Source organism: Anabrus simplex, chromosome 1, assembly GCF_040414725.1.
Source record: "Anabrus simplex isolate iqAnaSimp1 chromosome 1, ASM4041472v1, whole genome shotgun sequence".
Lineage (NCBI taxonomy): Eukaryota > Metazoa > Arthropoda > Insecta > Orthoptera > Tettigoniidae > Anabrus > Anabrus simplex.
Window position 1 is genome coordinate 748,707,588 of NC_090265.1, and position 19,842 is coordinate 748,727,429.

The following is a 19,842-nucleotide window of genomic DNA, read 5'->3' on the forward strand; positions in this document are numbered from 1 at the left end:
GTGTTGGTAAGGTACCTTCAGACTGGACAAAAGCAGTAATTGCACCTATCTATAAGCAACGGAACAGGAAGGATTGCAACAACTATTGAGGTATCTCATTGATTAGTATAACAGCCAAAGTATTCACTGGCACCTTTGAAGGGAGGGTGCGATCAGTGGTTGAGAGAAAGTTGGATGAAAACCAGTGTGGTTTCAGACCACAGAGAGGCTGTTAGGTCAGATTTTCAGTATGCGCCTGGTAATTGAAAAGTGCTATGAGTGGAATAGGCAGTTGTGTTTACGTTTCGTAGATCTAGAGAAAGCATATGACAGGGTACCAAGGGAAAAGATGTTCGCCAAACTGGGAGACTATGGAATTAAAGGTAGATTTTAAAAATCAATCAAAGGCATTTATGTTGACAATTGGGCTTCAGTGAGAATTGATGGTAGAATTAGTTCTTGGTTCAGGGTACTTACAGGGGTTAGACAAGGCTGTAATCTTTCACCTTTGCTGTTTGTAGTTTACATGGATAATCTGCTGAATGGTATAAAGTGGCAGGGAGGGATTCAGTGAGGTGGAAATGTAGTAAGCAGTCTGGCCTATGCTTACTTGGTCTTAATGGCAGATTGTGCCGAAAGCCTGCAGTCTAATATCTTGGAACTTGAAAACAGGTTCAATGAGTATGGTATGAAAATTAGCCTTTCGAAGACTAAATTGATGTCAGTAGGTAAGAAATTCAACAGAATTGAATGTCAGTTTGGCGATACAAAGCTAGCACTGGTCAATAATTTCAAGTACTTAGGTTGTATGTTCTCCCAGGATGGTAATATAGTAAGTGAGATTGAATCAAGGTGTAGTAAAGCTAATGCAGTGAGCTTGAAGTTGCGATCAGCAGTATTGTATAAGAAGGAAGTCAGCTCCCAGACGAAACTATCTCTACATTGGTCTGTTTTCAGACCCACTTTGCTTTACGGGAGCGAAAGCTGGGTTGACTCAGAATATCTTATTCACAAGTTAGAAGTAACAGAAATGAAAGTAGCGAGAGTGAGTGCTGGTACATACAGGTGGGAACAATGGCAGGAGGGTAATTGGAATGAGGAGATAAAGGCTAATTTAGGAATGAACTCGATGGATGAAGCTGTACGCATAAACCGGTTTCGGTGGTGGAGTTATGTGAGGCGAATGGAGGAAATGGAGAATAATGGACTCTGTTATGGAGGATAAGAGAGGTAGAGGTAGACCAAGACGACGATGGTTGGACTCAGTTTCTAACACTTTAAAGATAAGAGGTATATAACTAAATGAGGCCACAGCACTAGTTACAAACAAACTGCAAGCCTCTGTGAATTTACTAAACGTCGCCACAATCGTCGATTTGCAACTAGTGTTGTGGCCTCATTTAGTTCTATACCTCTTATCTTTAAATCGTTAGAAACCGAGTCTAACCATCGTCGTCTTGGTCTACCTCTACTTCTCTTACCCTCCATAGCAGAGTCCATTATTCTCCTAGGTAACCTATCCTCCTCAATTCGCCTCACATGACCCCACCACTAAAGCCGGTTTATGCGTACAGCTTCATCCATCGAGTTCATTCCTAAATTAGCCTTTATCTCATCATTCTGAGTACCCTCCTGCCATTGTTCGCACCTGTTTGTACCAACAATCATTCTTGCTACTTTCATGTCTGTTACTTCTAACTTATGAATAAGATATCCTGAGTCCACCCAGCTTTCACTCCCGTAAAGCAAAGTTGGTCTGCCGATGTAAAGATAGTTTCGTCTGGGAGCCGACTTCCTTCTTACAGATTACAGTCGATCGCAGCTGCGAGCTCACTGCATTAGCTTTACGGCACCTTGATTCAATCTCACTTACTATATTACCATCCTGGGAGAACACACAACCTAAATACTTGAAATTATCGACCTGTTCTAGCTTTGTATCCCCAATCTGACATTCAATTCTGTTGAATTTCTTACCTACTGACATCAATTTAGTCTTCGAGAGGCTAATTTTCATACCATACTCATTGCACCTATTTTCAAGTTGCACGATATTAGACTGTAGGCTTTCGGCACAATCTGCCATTAAGACCAAGTCGTCAGCATAGGCCAGACTGCTTACTACATTTCCACCTAATTGAATCCCTCCCTGCCATTTTATACCTTTCAGCAGATGATCCATGTAAACTACAAACAGCAAAGGTGAAAGATTACAGCCTTGTGCTAACCCCTGTAAGTACCCTGAACCAAGAACTCATTCTACCATCAATTCTCACTGAAGCCCAATTGTCAACATAAATGCCTTTGATTGCTTTTAATAATCTGCCTATAATTCCATAGTCCCCCAGTATGGCGAACATCTTTTCCCTCGGTACCCTGTCATATGCTTTCTCTAGATCTACGAAACATAAACACAACTGCCTATTCCTCTCGTAGCATTTTTCAATTACCTGGCGCATACTGAAAATCTGATCCTGACAGCCTCTCTGTGGTCTGAAACCATACTGGTTTTCATCCAACTTCCTTTCAACAACTGATCGCACCCTCCATTCCAAGATGCCAGTGAATACTTTGCCTGATATACTAATCAGTGAGATACCTCGATAGTTGTTGCAATCTTTCCTGTTCCCTTGCTTATAGATAGGTGCAATTACTGCTTTTGCCCAATCTGAAGGTACCTTACCAACACTCCACGCTAATTTTACTAGTCTATGAAGCCATTTAATCCCTGCCTTCCCACTATACTTCACCATTTCAGGTCTAATTTCGTCTATTCCTGCTGCCTTATGACAATGGAGTTTATTTACCATCCTTTCCACTTCCTCAAGCATAATTTCACCAACATCATTTTCCTCCTCCCCTTGAGCTTCGCTGTTCACAACACTACCAGGATGATTTCCTTTTACATTGAGAAGATGTTCAAAATATTCCCTCCACCTCTCCAGTGATTCCCTGGGATCTATTATGAGTTCACCTGAATTACTCAAAACACTGTTCATTTCCTTTTTCCCTCCCTTCCTAAGATTCTTTGTTACTGTCCAGAAAGGTTTCCCTGCTGCTTGACCTAGCCTTTCCAGGTTATTACCAAAATCTTCCCATGACTTCTTTTTGGATTCAACAACTATTTGTTTCGCTCTGTTTCTTTCAGCTACGTACCAATCCCTGTCTGCCTCGGCCCTTGTTTGGAGCCATTTCTGATAAGCCTTCTTTTTACGTTTACAGGCTGCTCTCACTTCATCATTCCACCAAGATGTTCGCCTTTTCCCATCTTTACACACAGTTGTTCCTAGGCATTCCCTTGCTGTATGCCACCCATTCACTTTCTATATCCTGAACCTGCTTACAGTCTACTGTTCGAAACTTCTCACTAATCATATCCATGTACTTTTTCCTAATTTCCTAGTCCTGGAGATTTTCTACCCTTATTCGTTTGCAGACAGATTTCACTTTCTCTACCCTAGGCCTAGAGATACTTAGTTCACTACAGATCAGATAGTGGTCTGTATCATCGAAAAATCCCCGAAAAACTCGTACATTCCTAAAAGATTTCCTGAATTCAAAGTCTGTTAAGATATAGTCTATTATGGATCTGGTACCCCTAGCCTCCCATGTGTAGCGGTGAATAGCCTTATGCTTGAAGAATGTATTCGTAACAGCTAAACCCATACTAGCACAGAAGTCCAGCAAACGCTTCCCATTCCCATTAGCTTCCATATCTTCCCCACATTTACCAATCACCCTTTCGTATCCTTCAGTTCTATTCCCAACTCTCGCATTGAAATCGCCCATTAGCACTATTCTATCCTTGCTGCTTACCCTGACCACAATGTCACTCAATGCTTCATAAAACTTGTCAACTTCATCCTCATCTGCACCCTCACATGGTGAATACACGGACACAATTCTAGTCCTAATTCCTCCAACTGACAAATCTACCCACATCATTCGCTCATTTACGTGCCTAACAGAAACTATGTTCCGTGCAATGCTATTCCTGATAAAGAGCCCTACCCCAGACTCTGCCCTTCCCTTTCTAACACCCGTCAAGTACACTTTATAATCTCCTATCTCTTCCTCGTTATCTCCCCTTACCCGAATATCACTTACTCCTAGCACATCCAGATGCATCCTCTTTGCTGACTCAGCCATTTCTACTTTCTTTCTTCCATAAGCTCCATTAATACTGATAGCTCCCCATCGAATTCCATTTCGTTCGCCAAGTTGTTTCCAAGGAGTCCCTCGCCTGTCAAATGGGAGTAGGACTCCGTTATTCCCATAGGTCCGAGGCTTGCTTAAAATGTTCTGAGCTCAGTCGATTCATGAAGCAGGATGCTGCCCTACTTGCACATAGTCTAAGTGAAGATCTCTCCTCTAACGGGTTATGGACCACCGGTGGATTGTATAGTCCTAGCCGCCTGAGCACAAGGAGGGCCAGGACTCGGAATATGTCCGAGATGCCCACTCCCATTCCATAGCAACTGGTATCCCGACTCTCAGGACCACTTACTAGGCCACTCAGCTGTTGCCCATGGTTCACGAACTAGGACGTGACTACAGTAACCCACAAACATGAACCATAAGTATGTATGTATGTATGTAAAATTTACTTAAGGGGGGGGAGTGTGTAAGGAAGTGAAAAAAAAGTTAATTATTTTTATGGGGATACTTATATCTCAAAATCTGAAGGTGACAGCTTTAAAAATAAAGAAACATGCCTTCTTTTTGTTTGGTGGTAGGAATCAATTTAAAAGGGGTTGGGTGAAAAGGGAGTTGAATAATATCTCAAAAACCGAAGATGTTACAGACATGAAAGTTGGCATTTTGATTCTTCTTTAAAAAAAAAAGAAACATGTATTTTCCTTTTTCGGAAAATCCACTTTAGGGTCTGAAAAGAATTGAAAAAGCGGGTGAATTTTTAAAATGAGTACCAGTATATCTACAGTATATGTAAAAATCTTACCATATTACAGACATGAAACTTGGTATTATGAAAGTTTTTTTAAAAATACAGGTATGCATATATTTTTGTTTTTGGAAAAGGCATTTAACGGGGATGAAAGAATCGAAAAAAGAGTTGATTAATATTTTATGAGGATGCTTATATCTCAAAAACTAAAGATGTTATGGATGTGAAAATTGATATTTGGAATCTTCTTTAAAAATAAAGAAACGTATGTGTTTTCTGACTTGAGAAGACTTTTTCAAACATGTACAGTTCTATATTGCTTGGTCATTTTAGCCCCAAAAGGCAGTACCACAAACATTGTTTACAAAGAGTTTCTGGAGTAAATGAAGCTCAAATTTTTTTGTGAGATTTAATACTTTGAGGATTTTTAGATAATGTGTTGTTAATACAGTGCCGAGGAATGATTACTTTTATCAAATTACGAAGTCCTCACATGCATTAAAAGACATACATTAAAATGAACATAAACATAGCAGGTAACTGCTAGTACATACATACATACATACATACATACATACATACATACATACATACATTACATACATACATACATACATAGCACATTATTTTATATTGTTTAATGTATATACTATAGAGGTTAGAGGTACCTGCAGCAGTCACTGCCTTCACGCTTGAATCTCGATAAGTGCCATTAATAATGGCCAACTCCATCAACTGTCGTTTCTTCAGTTCGTCTTCACCGTCGGCCTGTAAAGAGAGGTAGGGCCACCGTCAGGACAGGTCTCTGTTCAGGAGCACACACTACACAAGAATTTGTTTTTCATTTTACAACTTTTCAGTTGTATTAAAGAAATAAGCTATTACGAGAAGAATTAATTTGATATTGTTAGTACAGTTTAAATTGGAAAACATGTTTACTTGTAAACCTCATAATAGAAGCAATCCTAAGAAGGAATAGAGGAAAGATGATCTCAGTCTCAGAGAATGTAGAAGAAACACATACCCACATGGATGAACCACAGAAACAAATAGGACAACTGACTTCCCATACCGTTGTATATCAGATTTTTCCTGTCTCTGGAGGCAACACTTTGAATGACTGTTCATTCTTATCCCCAGGCCTGAACACTAGAGAGATGCCTCCTTCTTCACACAGCTTCCCTGTCGTCTCCGGAATGCTACATCAATCACTCCCACGGGACTGTTCATTCTTACCTCCAGACCTGAACACTAGATAAGACACCTCTTTCTTCACAAAGCTATCTGTCCTCTCTGGAATGCTACATCACCTCCCACGGGACTTTTCATTCTTATGCCCAGAAGACCTGAATGCTACTTCATTCTTACGTAGGTGCTTTGAAATGTTCTCGGAATGTACTAGAATTAAGTATCTTACCTCGGTGGAACTGCTTTTATTTTTCAACATAGTCTGCCTGTAGACTAATACATTTGGTCCAGCGATGTTCCAATGCCTTGATCCCATCTCGAAAATGAGATTCCTCCAGGCCTGCAAAATACCTCTCCAATTCGGCTGTCAGTTCATCCATTGTAGAAAATCTCGGTCCACCGAGGAAAATTTTCAGCTTGGGGAATAGATGAAAGTCTGATGGTGCCAAATCAGGTGAATAACGTGGATGTGGCAACATTTCGTACCCCAGTTCATGAAGTTTTGCCATGGCAATAACACTTGTGTGCGGCAGAGCGTTGTCCTGATGAAAGATGACCTTTTTCCTTGCCAAACCAGGCCTTGTTTCGCGTATCTTTTCTCGTAGTTGGTCCAGGAGGTTTGCATAGTATGGCCTCATAATTGTTTGGCCAGTAGGAAAATAATCTATCAGCAGAATGCCTTTTGCACCCCAGAAAACCGAGGCCATGACCTTTTCGGCTGAACGCACTGCCTTTGCTTTCTTTGGTGGTGGTGAATCAGCATGTTTCCACTGTTCTGACTGCTGTTTTATCTCTGGGGTATAGTAGTGGACCCAAGTTTCATCTGTAGTCACAAACCGGCGCAAAAAATCTTGTTGTTTGCACTGAAAAGGGGGCCAGACTTTGTTCGGACATTTCCAATCTGGTGCGTTTATTGTCCAATGTCAAGAGCCGCAGCACCCATCTTGCGGATAATTTTTTTATACCCAATTCTTTGGTTAAAATATAATATACCCATTCAGAAGACATCCCTACAGCTTCAGCAATCTCCCGCACTACAGTCAACGATCCTCCATGACCATTTTATGCACTTTTGCAATAAATTCTGGGGTCGTAACACTTTTTGGCAGTCTACTACGCGGATCATCATCCAAGCTCTCCCGACCAAATTTAAACTCGCTGGTCCACTTGGCAACAGTTGAAAATGAAGGAGCAGAGTCCCCCAGTGTGTTCTGAAAGTCGGCATGAATTTCCTTTGCTTTCATACCTTTCTTCACAAAGTATTTAATCACTGCTCGAATCTCAGTTTTTTTCTATTGTCACAAATCACCACGCGGGAACAACAACAAAGAGTCGTCACTACCACACTCCTGCAGCTAGAGCACTGACGCGCCACGTGTTCACTCACAAAGGATGTGTGATTATTGCGCGGGAACCTCGTTGCTCTAGCACTGACATCTAGCGGTGATTCCGAGAACCTTTCAAACCGTCCTCGTATGCCCTGAAGATCTGAATGCTAGATAGACATCTCTTTCTTCACACCGCTATCACACTCTCCGTCCTCTCCGGAATGCTATATCACCTCCCACAGGCCTGTCCATCTTTCCTTTCAATTTTCCCTAGTCAACTCGATTTATTTATTATGAAAAAGGAAATCTGAAAGCAACAATTGCACAAAAACAGTATGTTGTCTTCAGTCAGCATGTGGTTTATCGTATCAATGCCTTCAACACCTGCAGTTTAATATCTCTACAAGAATTATTCAAGTATTAAAAGAACAGATGGAAGCAACTGGAGAATTAGAGAAGTTGGAATATTTATTTTCAAGAACAGGCGACAACTTGGAACAGTAAAAGCTGAATTGTTTTCTTTTTGAGTACTGTAATTTGCTCTGAAAGATAACAGGGCTGGATTATACATAAGATGACACTTCTGTACATTATGACCATATTTCCTTACAGTAAAATAAATAAATCATGGCGTAAGCTCACCTATCACCACCTTCGGAGTTGATACATGGCACTTGCAAATCTCTTTCAATGAAATTCATTTGACAAATGTTCAACTAATATAAATGGTCCGTTATTGGATATTATAAATTTTCCGGCTAACTCATTCCTGGTTGCCAGCGTTTCGACCCCGTGTGCTAAGTTGGGCTCATCAGTCGGTACTTAGCACACCCACCAAGATTTACTCATTCGGGACAAATATTTCAGGTTCCCTATGGGAATCAACATCTATATCAAACACTCCACCTACAAAATTACAATGAAACTCACATTTCTTGTGAAGGGACTTTATTACCTCCTATCTTACTGGAAGACTGTGATTTTACAGTATATCCTAAGTCAACTGAACGAAACAATATTTTGATTCGAAGCAGTGGCTGCATGAGGAGACTGACAGAAGTTTGAGAATACTGATCCTGCATTATGTTAGCTAAATTCCGTTTTCAAGTATCTTGAGAATGATCCATGAATTTGAAGACACGTTGTTCTCCACTGTATCAATACAGTCAAATCCCAAGCAATCATAGCAATCAGAATTATTGTTGTACTGAGGGAACTTACATACTGTAGTTCAGCTACATATTGAAAAATGTAATGCATTAGACCAGCTTATCATTTTCTCCAAACCATTTAAGATCAAGCGACATTATGTTACATCAGGGTGTTTCTGAAATTGCTTTAATCACTGTAAACAGTAATGTCATTAAGGTAGGAAATTTCCCACGATCTACAAAAATATCTCTTAATGTGGTAATAATAATAACTAGAGGACCCATGCTGCTCAGCAGCATTCATTATAAATAAGTCAGATAGCTCGTCTTGATATGCTTGCCATAGTCAAATTGTTTCGCCTGCCCCTTTCAATGGTTTTATGAACATTTAATAAAAGCGCGTTATGGTATGCTACAGTTCCTAGTTAGAATTAATCAATTCTCATGTCATGATGCCGTCTGTATGGCAAAAATCTATCCATGTATTTGCTTTTTTATCCAATGAAATAAATTTTATCTTGCAGTTGTTGATGTAAAGCTTACTATTGTGTCGGAGAAGGCAATAGTATTTTTAATCGCAGTTCTCCTATATAGAAATGTTGTCTCTTGAGATCATAGGTCGGTCTCGTAGGAGCATTTTTTCCCAGCGGAGAACTTTATTAAGATACATGGGCTTCATTTCTTCTAGTGTAGCTAGGTTATCCTTGGATAGGTGTTCCCAGATAATGTCTAAGGCGTATAAACATTAAAATTATTCATGAAAAACAAACTGTATACATTTCTGCTTCTGTTCAATTGTGACAAGACCTTTTATTTAAATTGAGAATCTTCCTACGCTAAGTAGAACTCAGGACTTTCAAGATTCTATCATAAGTAAAATAATTAAGTGTCGATCTAATTGTGACTGTCATATTTACAGGGAAACTCTATATGTGGTTCGAACTTTGTATAACATTTCATTTATGACAAGACATTTATTTATTTGAGAATCTTACAGTTCTAAGTCATTTAAACATAGGAATTTCATTTTGTCCGTATTGAACTGAGAAAGGATGTTAGGAAAAGCTTAAAACGGTCCACCTTTTCAATACAAAAATGTTATATTTATTTATAACATGTATTTGCACTTGGAACTAGTTTCGACGCTGTGTTTGCATCATCATCAGCCAAAATGTGGGAAATAGGCAAGATGTAGGCATTTATATTACACAAGGCGTTACATTAAACAATACACATCTTATAAGGAGATAAAAACAGGGACGAATATAGAAACAAATGAATCGTTGAGAAAACAAAAGTTATACATATTAAAAATAACCTTAACCACATATCTTGCAGTGCGAAAGTGTTCTTCTTGAATGATTCCTGAATATAAAAACACACGCGCACACATGTGAAGGAGGATTTCCTGTTGTGCATGTTTATCAAGAACTCAAGGGAGACTTCATTAGTTAGTCGGAACATAAAAAATGATGAACTCTTCTCAGAAGAACTCTTAAGGTTTCACATAACTTTTTCCTGCCTGCTGGCTCTTCAGAAATGTATGCGCGTGTGTTTTGTATTCATGAATCATTCAAGACGAATATTTTCGCACTACAAGATGTGTGGTTAAGGTTATTTTTAATATGTATAACTTTCCCTGTTTTCATCTCCTTGTAAGATGTATATTGTTTAATTTCCTGTTGTGTATGTTTATCAGGAACTCAAGGGAGACTTCATTAGTTAGTCAGATCATAGAAAGAATGATGATCTCTTCTCAGAAGAACTCTTAAGGTTTCACCTTACTTTTTCCTGCCTGCTGGCTCTTTAGAAGTGTGTGCGCGCGCGTTTTGTATTCAGGAATCATTCAAGGCAAATATTTTCGCACTGCAAGTTATGTGGTTAAGCTTATTTTTAATATGTATAACTTGCCTTCTCAACGATGCATGTGTTTCTACATTCGTCCCTGTTTTTATCTCCTCGTAAGATGTGTATTATTTAATGCAACACCTTGTATTAAAAAACTGGGTTATATGAAGGAGTTATATCATGTTCAAAATCATGCTTTCACGTCTCTGCACAATATTTAAAAAAAAAAAAAAAATTACTGTTGGTCTTTAGAGCTATTGTTGAGAGTGAAGGAGAATTTCCTGTTATGTATGTTTATCAGGAACTCAAGGGAGACTTCATTAGTTAGTCAGAACATAGAAAAAATGAGGAACTCTTCTCAGAAGAACTCTTAAGGTTTCACTTTACTTTGTCCTGCCTGCTGACTCTCCAGAAATGTGTGCGCGTGTGTTTTTATATTCAGGAATCATTCAAGAAGAACACTTTCGCACTGCAAGATATGTGGTTAAGGTTATTTTTAATATGTATAACTTTTGTTTTCTCAACGATTCATTTGTTTCTATATTCGTCCCTGTTTTTATCTCCTTATAAGATGTGTATTGTTTAATGTAACGCCTTGTGTAATATAAATGCCTACATCTTGCCTATTTCCCACATTTTGGCTGATGATGACGCAAACACAGCGTCGAAACTAGTTCCAAGTAAATGTTATAACTTATTTAGTTTAATATTAGTATTGAAAAGGTGGATTTTTAATTTGATTATCTATTATACTCAAATTTGGCTGAACTAAGAGACCTATCAATGTCTTCATGATTCACCGGCAGGAAATTCCGGAGAGAATAAAAAAAATTAAGCAAATCTGTCCAGTAGAGCAGACGGACGGGTTTGCTAAAGCTGTTTATAGTAAACTCTTTTAATACCTGTCACTGCGTGTGCCACTTTGTTACTTCAATCCCACTGCCGAGCACTAAGTGTTCCGAAAATGAAGATCCTCCTCCTCTTCATCAACCTTAGAACTAAACAATGTGCTACTATGATATTCTATGCATCATCACACATATGTTGAACTACAGAAAGCCACCCTCCTGAGCACCTGAAACATTGTGAGAAAGTTTCTAGGAACGACTTTTTCTCTGACTTACGCCAAACAGCAAGTTCCAGACCGCAGCTCCAGAAATACTGAAGAACAGATTCGCAAAATAGGGAGAAAAGAAGTTGTTTAGCGACGTCATCTGTGCATATTTATTGTATAAATGTATATGTTAAAATTATTTCTGTTGTAAATATTTGTAGGTATACAGTGTATGTACCTATAGTTTCATAATCAAGAGGGTGACTCCTTGCTTAGGCCAAGTCAGCCCATTATGTTACCGGCACAAGCCAAGCCTTCCTAAATTGATCTAATAATAATAATAATAATAATAATAATAATAATAATAATAATAATAATAATAATAATAATAATAATAATAATAATAATCATAGTATGGCCTCAGCAACCGTGTGCAAGCATTTTAATTTGACGCCATCTGGCTGCTTGCTTGTCGATTTCGATGTTCAATTTTTTTTCTAGGCCTAGTAGATGGCAGAGTAAAGTGAATCTCTCTTGGGTGTTTATGGCTGAGTTTTAATGAGTTAAACATGAAATGTGACACCAGAGATCTTTCACATGCCGACATCGTACGAGTGTCAAATGGACATTTTTCCACCCTTCAAGAATTCAACTACATCTACCGCGTTTGAACCCACTACTTGTGATCCGGAAGCGAACACGCTACCACTGATCCACAGGAGAAGTGGTTTTATCATTATATCGATCTTCGTTACATGAAGGTTCGACTGTACTTGATAAATGAGGAAAACTTTAAGTGTAAATGTCAGTTAGTGAATTTTAAATGGGAAGTAAGTTGCCAGATGAACCGGCACTATGTTGGAATCCACTCACCACGGGAACTAGCAGCTTCTTCACCTCCTCTATGGCGCGAGCCATCTTGATGGTGGCCCTATTCTCCGTGTCTTCCACGGTCAGCAACACATGCAGCTCGTCGTTCAGGTGCTCCCAGTTGGGTTTACCTCTGTTCAGCTCCTCCTGAAACACCCACACACTGGCATATAAACTAGAACCAACCAAGAAGAGAAACACGAGTTTTAAGAATTAAAAGGAAACCGGGTCCAAAGTAGTCTGAGCATAGTGCAATGACGAAGTAATACTGGAAACAAACTGAAATTGACATGTGGTGTGTGTGCCACTTTATTTGTTCCCTTCGATCACTTCAATCCCAAAATGTCCACACTTCACCACTGCCGAGCACTAAGTGTTCTCAAAATGAAGATCCTCCTCCTCTTTACCAAGCTTAGAACTCAACAACATGGTACTATGATATTCTAGAAGATACCTCGACCGCTGAGGCCAGTCGAACAAGCCCCCTCTAGGAAGACTTCCAGTTTTGAACTTGACACAGTGGTCATGGAGTGATCTGCACTATAATAATCTGGAGGCTGCCTAGAGTGCTTACAAGGGAACTATCGATAAGGTCATATTGAAACTGACGATGTAATTTCACTGAGAGGATGAGGAGACCTTAAAATAGCTATGTACAAAAATTTAGCTGCCATTTTGAACCGGAAGGCGTCGAAATCTTCATTGAAAATCCGTATGACATCACAGCTAATGGACAACATTTGCACAGCAGAGTGGAGTTGCAGTTATGCTGGACAGTGATAAAACAAACTGGCAGGTTACTGCACACCTAGCTAACTTTAATGTTAGGGAACGAATGTGAAACCTAAATGAGGCGTGTTAATCGCATGATAAAAACACAAGTATTTTTTGGCACCATGCACAATGAATATGCATTTTTAGGCCACACTGTTCATCAGTTTTCCCTACTTGTTTGAAAGCAATATTTTGCAAGCACTTTGACCTCAGGAAGTTTCTCCATTATGTAATTGGTTGTGAACCATGAATTTTTAATCATGTCCTTGAACCGCATAGAAGAAAATTGAAAATGAATGAAGGATTGCATTTCCATTCAGCTGTTTCTCTGATAAAACATCAAACCAGAAGTCTTCACAAGCCGGCATAATGTCTGTTAAATGGCAAAAAATTTATCCATGGGCTGTGTATCCCCAGTAGTGCTGTGAGGAATCTGGAGAATTTTTATACTTTTGCCAGGAGGACTGTCAAGGCAGCCTTTATCCCTATAAATAGTCCAGGAATCTACCAGTAGCATACACCTGTGTTCGTGAATGGAAAGAAAGCTTCTTTAAACAATAGTTCAATTCTCTTTTTCCCATTTTCACTGATTTTGTGGCTGTTACAATTATATTCTTGGCATGAAACATTTCTTTGTAAACTCTCGGACCAAATGTTCCAGTTGCCTCCTGTGGTACAATGAAAAATTTCAAGAAAAGAATACCGGCCATACTAACAACAGACATAATTGTGTAAGAATTAACTGATTGAGCAACTGCTTTCTTATGTTTCTCACCAACAAATGAGAGTCCTTTTTGCTTTCAGTTCGTGCACAAAACCACTCTTATCTGTATGTATATTGAAGAAGCGGTGTAATCTAAAAATTGCTCTGTAACTGCTTTCACAAATTTCTCTGTGACTTTATTGTTTTCTCTCTTCTGCTTGCAGATATGCATGGGATACAAATTTTGTGATTTTTCTACTTTTGTTTCAGTACTTTTTCTTGAAGCAACTCAATCGATCAGTAGATGCGCTGAAATTATTGTCCCACTGAAATCTCTCTTGAAATTCCCAAGACCCACAGTCGCAGGTCTTCATTATAAGAATAAGTGACAATACAATATATCAAGTAAATTGATATTATATAAGTCTTGGGCTAGTTTCAGTCACTTAGTGGCCATCTTCTCCCAAATAAATTTAACAGATTATGTGATAACTAAAACATGTATAACAGACAAAGACAATGTTGCAGGAATAATAAAATTTATGGTTATGATCTTCTTGTCATGATATGATGTCTTAAAGTTCACTTAGGACCTCAGGCAAGGAAATAAATATCTAATGTCTGTTGTAGAACAATCTGGAAGAAGCAGGTAAGCCATGTAACAAAGGAGTAGGCAGGGAACAAGACAACAACAGGTCTTCATCGCAGACATTCTGCTTCAACCTTCTTGCTTCCACAAAGCGAGAAAATATTCTTTTATACATCAATTTCATGTGTTCAATGGGACTTACTGATGCAGATTCTAAGTAGTTCTTCCACTTGTACCTGGCAATGGTGTGCTGTCTTCTCTTACAGATGATGCAGATGAGGTGTTGCTGCTTCAACTATCACTTTCACTATCAATATTTCTCTTCAGACATAACTCTGAAACAATGCTGGCATCCATGGGATGATTTTCAATTAGTCTGATCACATGTCGACCCATCTCCCTTTCTTCCAAAGGTATTTCAAGGGAAGAAGAGAAACCTTTCTCACTCAAATAATGTAATGCATACTCTAAAATATTAGTCTGATTCTTGGTTGCTCTCTCAAAGGAACATACGTTAACTTCCCGGCAAGGAAAGCTCAATGTAACAAGCTCGCCTCAGCTGGTCACCAGGGCTGTCCATGTCCAGCTATATGCTAACGCATTTCAATCTTATTAGACATTTCCTTGTAGATTTCAGGACCTTACAGCTCAAAATGGCAGCTGAATTCTTTTACATTGCTTCCTTATGGTCCCCTCATCCTCTCAGCAAAATTTCGTTGTTGGTTTTGATATGACCGTATTGATAGATCCTTTGTTAAGGATGACCAAGCCCAATGAGCCAAGATGTACTGTAATTCACCTCTCAGAAGTTGAAGACCTCAGGTTCATTAAGCCTACAATAGAAATTAATATTAGATTAGTTTCAGGGGAAAAGGCGACTCAAGAAAAAAAAACTGGCCACCCTCTAGAAGCCTTTATCTTCCACATTTCAAAGGGCCTGTATGGAGACAGTTTTACTTTCTTATTGCTGATCTGGAATTGGCAGCCTGCAATACAATTTAAAGGCTAAAACACATTCTTTGTAAAAACTAATTATAGAGGTTCACTATTCATAGTGCTGCATGATGCAGACAAGAAAAGAGTGGTGTGAGGCCTCATACATCGTGGAATGAAATCTGTCCTCACTGTGCTCAGTCCACCACAAATTTCACATACAATCGCAAAGAGATGAATCTGAAATACTAAAGTGAATCGGTGATGGTACAATGAAATAAGTGAAAAACAGAACTGCTAACTGCAAGAGTGAAATATGCTCCATTCAACTTACAGAATACGCAATAAATAAAATGGTAAGTCATTTCTCCTGCAGTGTTATATCCATTTTTGTAAAATACTTGAACGATACTTACATGATAGTTCTGCTCCACATCTTCCACTATGCAGCTTGGAATAAGAACACATCTTTAGATTAGGATGTCTGGGCATAACTGATTTCTATAAAACTATAACTAACACAACTGCAACTGATGTTCAGATTTCTTGGCTTATAGTTAAAAGAGTTTGAGTAGTTTAAAACAGCACCAACTGGTCTTTTACTGGATCACATTCAACATACTTCACACACTAAATCTGAATGAAAGAAAAAAATACAAACAGCTAAAGGTTAGGATGGTATCAGCTCATGTGTGATAAACAGGCTATTATTTCCTATTTCAGTTTTAACCAGTAAAGGACAGGTTTTCACAAACACTATTGCAGAGGGAGATGGACCACCAAGTTTAACCTACAGTACAAGTAGGTGCCAAATGATACACTTCAAACCTGATATTTCAGTAACTAAGTAAAATCACCCATCACGGTACATGTTACTGTCTTGACCTTCGATCCTCGGAGGACCACATTTGATTTCCAGCCAGGATAAGAAATTTTAATCGTAAACATTTTCTTAGCTCGGGGACTGGATGTTTATGCTGTGTGTAACATTTGTGCAGCTTACACACCGTACACAACAATAACCTTCACCACGTCAGACACTGCTTACCCTCGTCTGAGGGGCTGCACCAGGTTAGCAATACTGATCTTCATTGATTGTCAGCACCAATGCTTGTAGGGACTTCTCATTAGGTTCAAGGGTTCACTCAATTCCCTTTTACCGAGCTTAAGGGCGGCCAGCATCCAGTATTCGGAAGATAGTGGGTTCGGACCCCACTGTAGGCAGCCCTGAAGATGGTTTTCCATGGTTTCCCATTTTCACACCAGGAAAATGCTGGGGCTGCTTCCTTTCCACTCCTAGTCCTTTCCTGTCCCATCGTCGCCATCAAGACCTATCTGTGTCCGTGCGACGTAAAGCAACTTGGAAAAAAAAAAAAAATTCCCTTTCACTAAGAAGCCAATTCTTTTCCTGATTTTTTTTCCTAAGGATAAAATCAGGAAACAAAGCTGGTTATTTGGCTTTGTTGGCTTAGAGCTTAGAGGTGGTTCATTCTGCAAACTGAACAAGCAATAGCTTCTAAAATAGCCTTAGGTGGAGTGCAAGTGTTGAGAGTTATAGAGAAAATGTGACTTAAAATAAAAATGCAGAAATTACTAGAGAAAGTTGTGGCTCGTACACTTCCCATCTCTGTTACTCACACTCACTATCCTCATCTCCAAGTATACCTGGAACCAGCAGAACAAAAGCAGGATTCATCTCTTGTGAGCACTTTAAAAAGGTTGGGGAAGAATTAGCCAAAGTATTTCTATGAAAATTGTTTCCACTAGCTGCAGGTTTCTGCCTACTCATGAAATCCAGTGCTATTGTGTATACATTCATGACAGCCTAAAACATGTATTTTCTAATGGAAGAAAACAGTGTTAAGAGTTCCCCAAGAAGTTTTGGGAAGGCTGCTTCCGCTTCTGAACATTTCTCAGGACTGATCTCATAAAGGTAACACTTTTGTAGAGTGTTCAAGCCACGCATTTATTTTTGCTCATCCGGTTTCTCTGCAGGGTCAGGTATGAAGTGAGATGAATCTTTGTAGTGAGTTTTTACAACCAGATGCCCTTCCTGACATCAACCTCATCAGAGGAGTTAATGAGATGTAATGAATGACATCATATATGATAGTAGGAAGGAAGAGGGTGAAACCTGGTGCTAGCACATAGCCTACTCCTGTCAAATAGCACTAAGGGGTCCACTCAAGGCTTTACGTCCCCATTCAAGAGACAAATCACCATAACAGCGTCATATGCCCTCACTTCATATGAGCACTGCGGAGAGGTTTGGAATTTAATCCAGGTTTTTGGCTCGCAATTTAGTGATTAGAAACTGCCCTACCCTGCCAGCCAACATTCTGAAGATGAACATTTTTTTCAACCAAAGGGACTAGAACCGGCTCACCACGGTGTCAGACCCTATAGACTTCATGCCTTAATGATCATGGCCACCAAGGGATCTCAGCAGCATCACCGCTGACTTCCTTTTTTTGTTTTTTGGCTCAGGTCAGGCATTTATTTTATCTGTATGGCCTGATTTAACGAGTTAATATGCACGAAAAAAAAAGCTGAAGTAGAGTTATTATTTCTTAAAACTGAATACGTGAATTCCCATCAGCAAACTTGATGAGTCGCCACTGGAACTCACCCACGAGTTAGGGGCATGGTGAGATCTCCATCTAATCAACAGTAGGTAGTAGAGTGGCGACACGACGTGTCTCATTACCTCTGCCACTGTTCTGTTCTCTTGAAACACTCAGCTATGGCAGGATAATTTGGGTGCAATCTAACGTCCTACTTGCAAAATCTAGAGGACAATCTATTTTTGCGTAAAACACAGTCCAAGTACTCAACATGGTGGCCAGCTCTCCTACTCCACCTCCAATCTTTCCCGCCTTCTTCCACATCGAGGCCTTGTGAACAATTTAAATTTTCTTCTGAAGACATGGAGCAAAGTTCTTTGCAAAATGTAAAGAAGTTCACCTTGTTTTCTTGACACAGCATACGCCCATATCATGTCTACAAGTATGAGCCATGAAAACATCAATTTAAACAAATTACCAACTTTGGAGATAGAATACTAACTTCAAATTAATCTCTATTTATTTATTAATGTACAAAGGTCACACTGAAATTCATGAGCAACATTTTAAAAGTTAGTATCCATCAATATATAGAAGTACAGACACGTGAATCATGGCAATCTGCAGACTTCATACAATCAGGGTTCCCAACAAGAAGTAACTAATTTGCACTAAACCACTGCTCAAAATCCTGCAGAATCTTACTAAAACTGAAGTTAGATAAGATAGATGTTGTAGTTTAAGACTGTGGTGTCGCATGGACAGTTGTCCCTTTCCCTCAAGAAGTGAAGAGGGTAAGTCATAGTCATGAAAACATAGTTTTCCTACAAAGGCTCCCTCGAACTACCAAACTGGAATTAATTATTCTGACAAAAAAGCCCACTCTTCAACTCTTCATTTGACCATGAAGTTACCATGCAAGTATTCAACAGCAAACTGTTCCAACTGATTTCTTCCACTGGCATCACAATGGTTCAGGACTATGCTTCCATTTCACAAGTGCCATATTTTTGTCATTCAATTATTAAATATATTAATGGTAGAAATAATTCCTACATTCAAAAGCAGACTTCAAGAAATGTAATTAATGACTATATATGGAGAACAAAGGGAAAGTTTCTTAGCACTTTTTGTTGTTGTAAAGCGACTGCCAAAGTTGTCAAAAACATATCAGATGTAAGGCTTTTCAGGCATTTGCTCTATTAACCAGCATTTTGTCTTAGGAATGACACTAGACTCATCAGAGTGGGATGTGTCAGACCCTACCCACTGATGCTGGGGTGTATGCAGGTGAACTTATCAGCCCCAGCCTGATGAAAGATGCAACTAAATGTAGGACCAGGGGCTTTCAGCTGGAGGGCATTATTCCAGTTGTGCCAGGCTCCTTCTATCCCACCTCCCTTGGTCAATTCTTGTTCTTTTCCAACACCAACGGTATTAGCTTTGCTAGGCCAATGGAGTCTTTCATTCATCCGCCTGTCTTTCTTTGGCTGATACCTTCATTTTTCGAAGTGTCGGACCCTTCCATTTTTCCCCTCTGACTAGTGTTACTAGAGGATGGTTGCCCTGTTATACTTCCTTTTAAAATAATAATCACCACCACCAACTTGTATAATTAAAGCCAAAAGGCGTCCCAGTGCTGGCGAATAGGTGATCATGGAGACACTTTCTCTATTCACAGAATGTTTTCTTAGCCTACTGGGTGTAATTAGTTACAAGAATCTAAAATAAAAATTCATTACTGCATTACCTATTAATAGCAGTAAAACTACTTTCTTAGAATCCAATCTCAATGCTATTTTATTACTAAGATATGGAAGTTGTAATGGAGTCGGTTCTCGGAGAAGGACCTTACTCATTTTGAGGTCCAGGAATAGGGTAATTCCGGTAGAGTTGCCGCACTTTTTATGTCTTTTGTTATACGGTATCTCGGTATATTTACCTTAAAAATTGTT

General features: G+C 39.2%; 1 protein-coding gene across 6 annotated transcripts in view; it reads right to left on the bottom strand.

Annotated features, from left to right (window-relative positions):
- how (protein held out wings) overlaps positions 1 to 19,842 on the bottom strand; it is a 360,598-nt gene that overhangs the window by 27,355 nt on the left and 313,401 nt on the right. For 4 of the 6 annotated variants that reach the window (XM_067136170.2, XM_067136172.2, XM_067136174.2 and 1 more), the window contains exons 4-5: positions 12,328 to 12,471; positions 5,554 to 5,653 (exon numbers count right to left, since the gene is read on the bottom strand). In XM_067136170.2, coding sequence (XP_066992271.1) covers positions 5,554 to 5,653; positions 12,328 to 12,471 — 244 coding nt within the window. The remainder of the gene's footprint in view (positions 1 to 5,553; positions 5,654 to 12,327; positions 12,472 to 19,842) is intronic. The other 2 variants (XM_067136171.2, XM_067136173.2) reach the window with 1 other exon arrangement.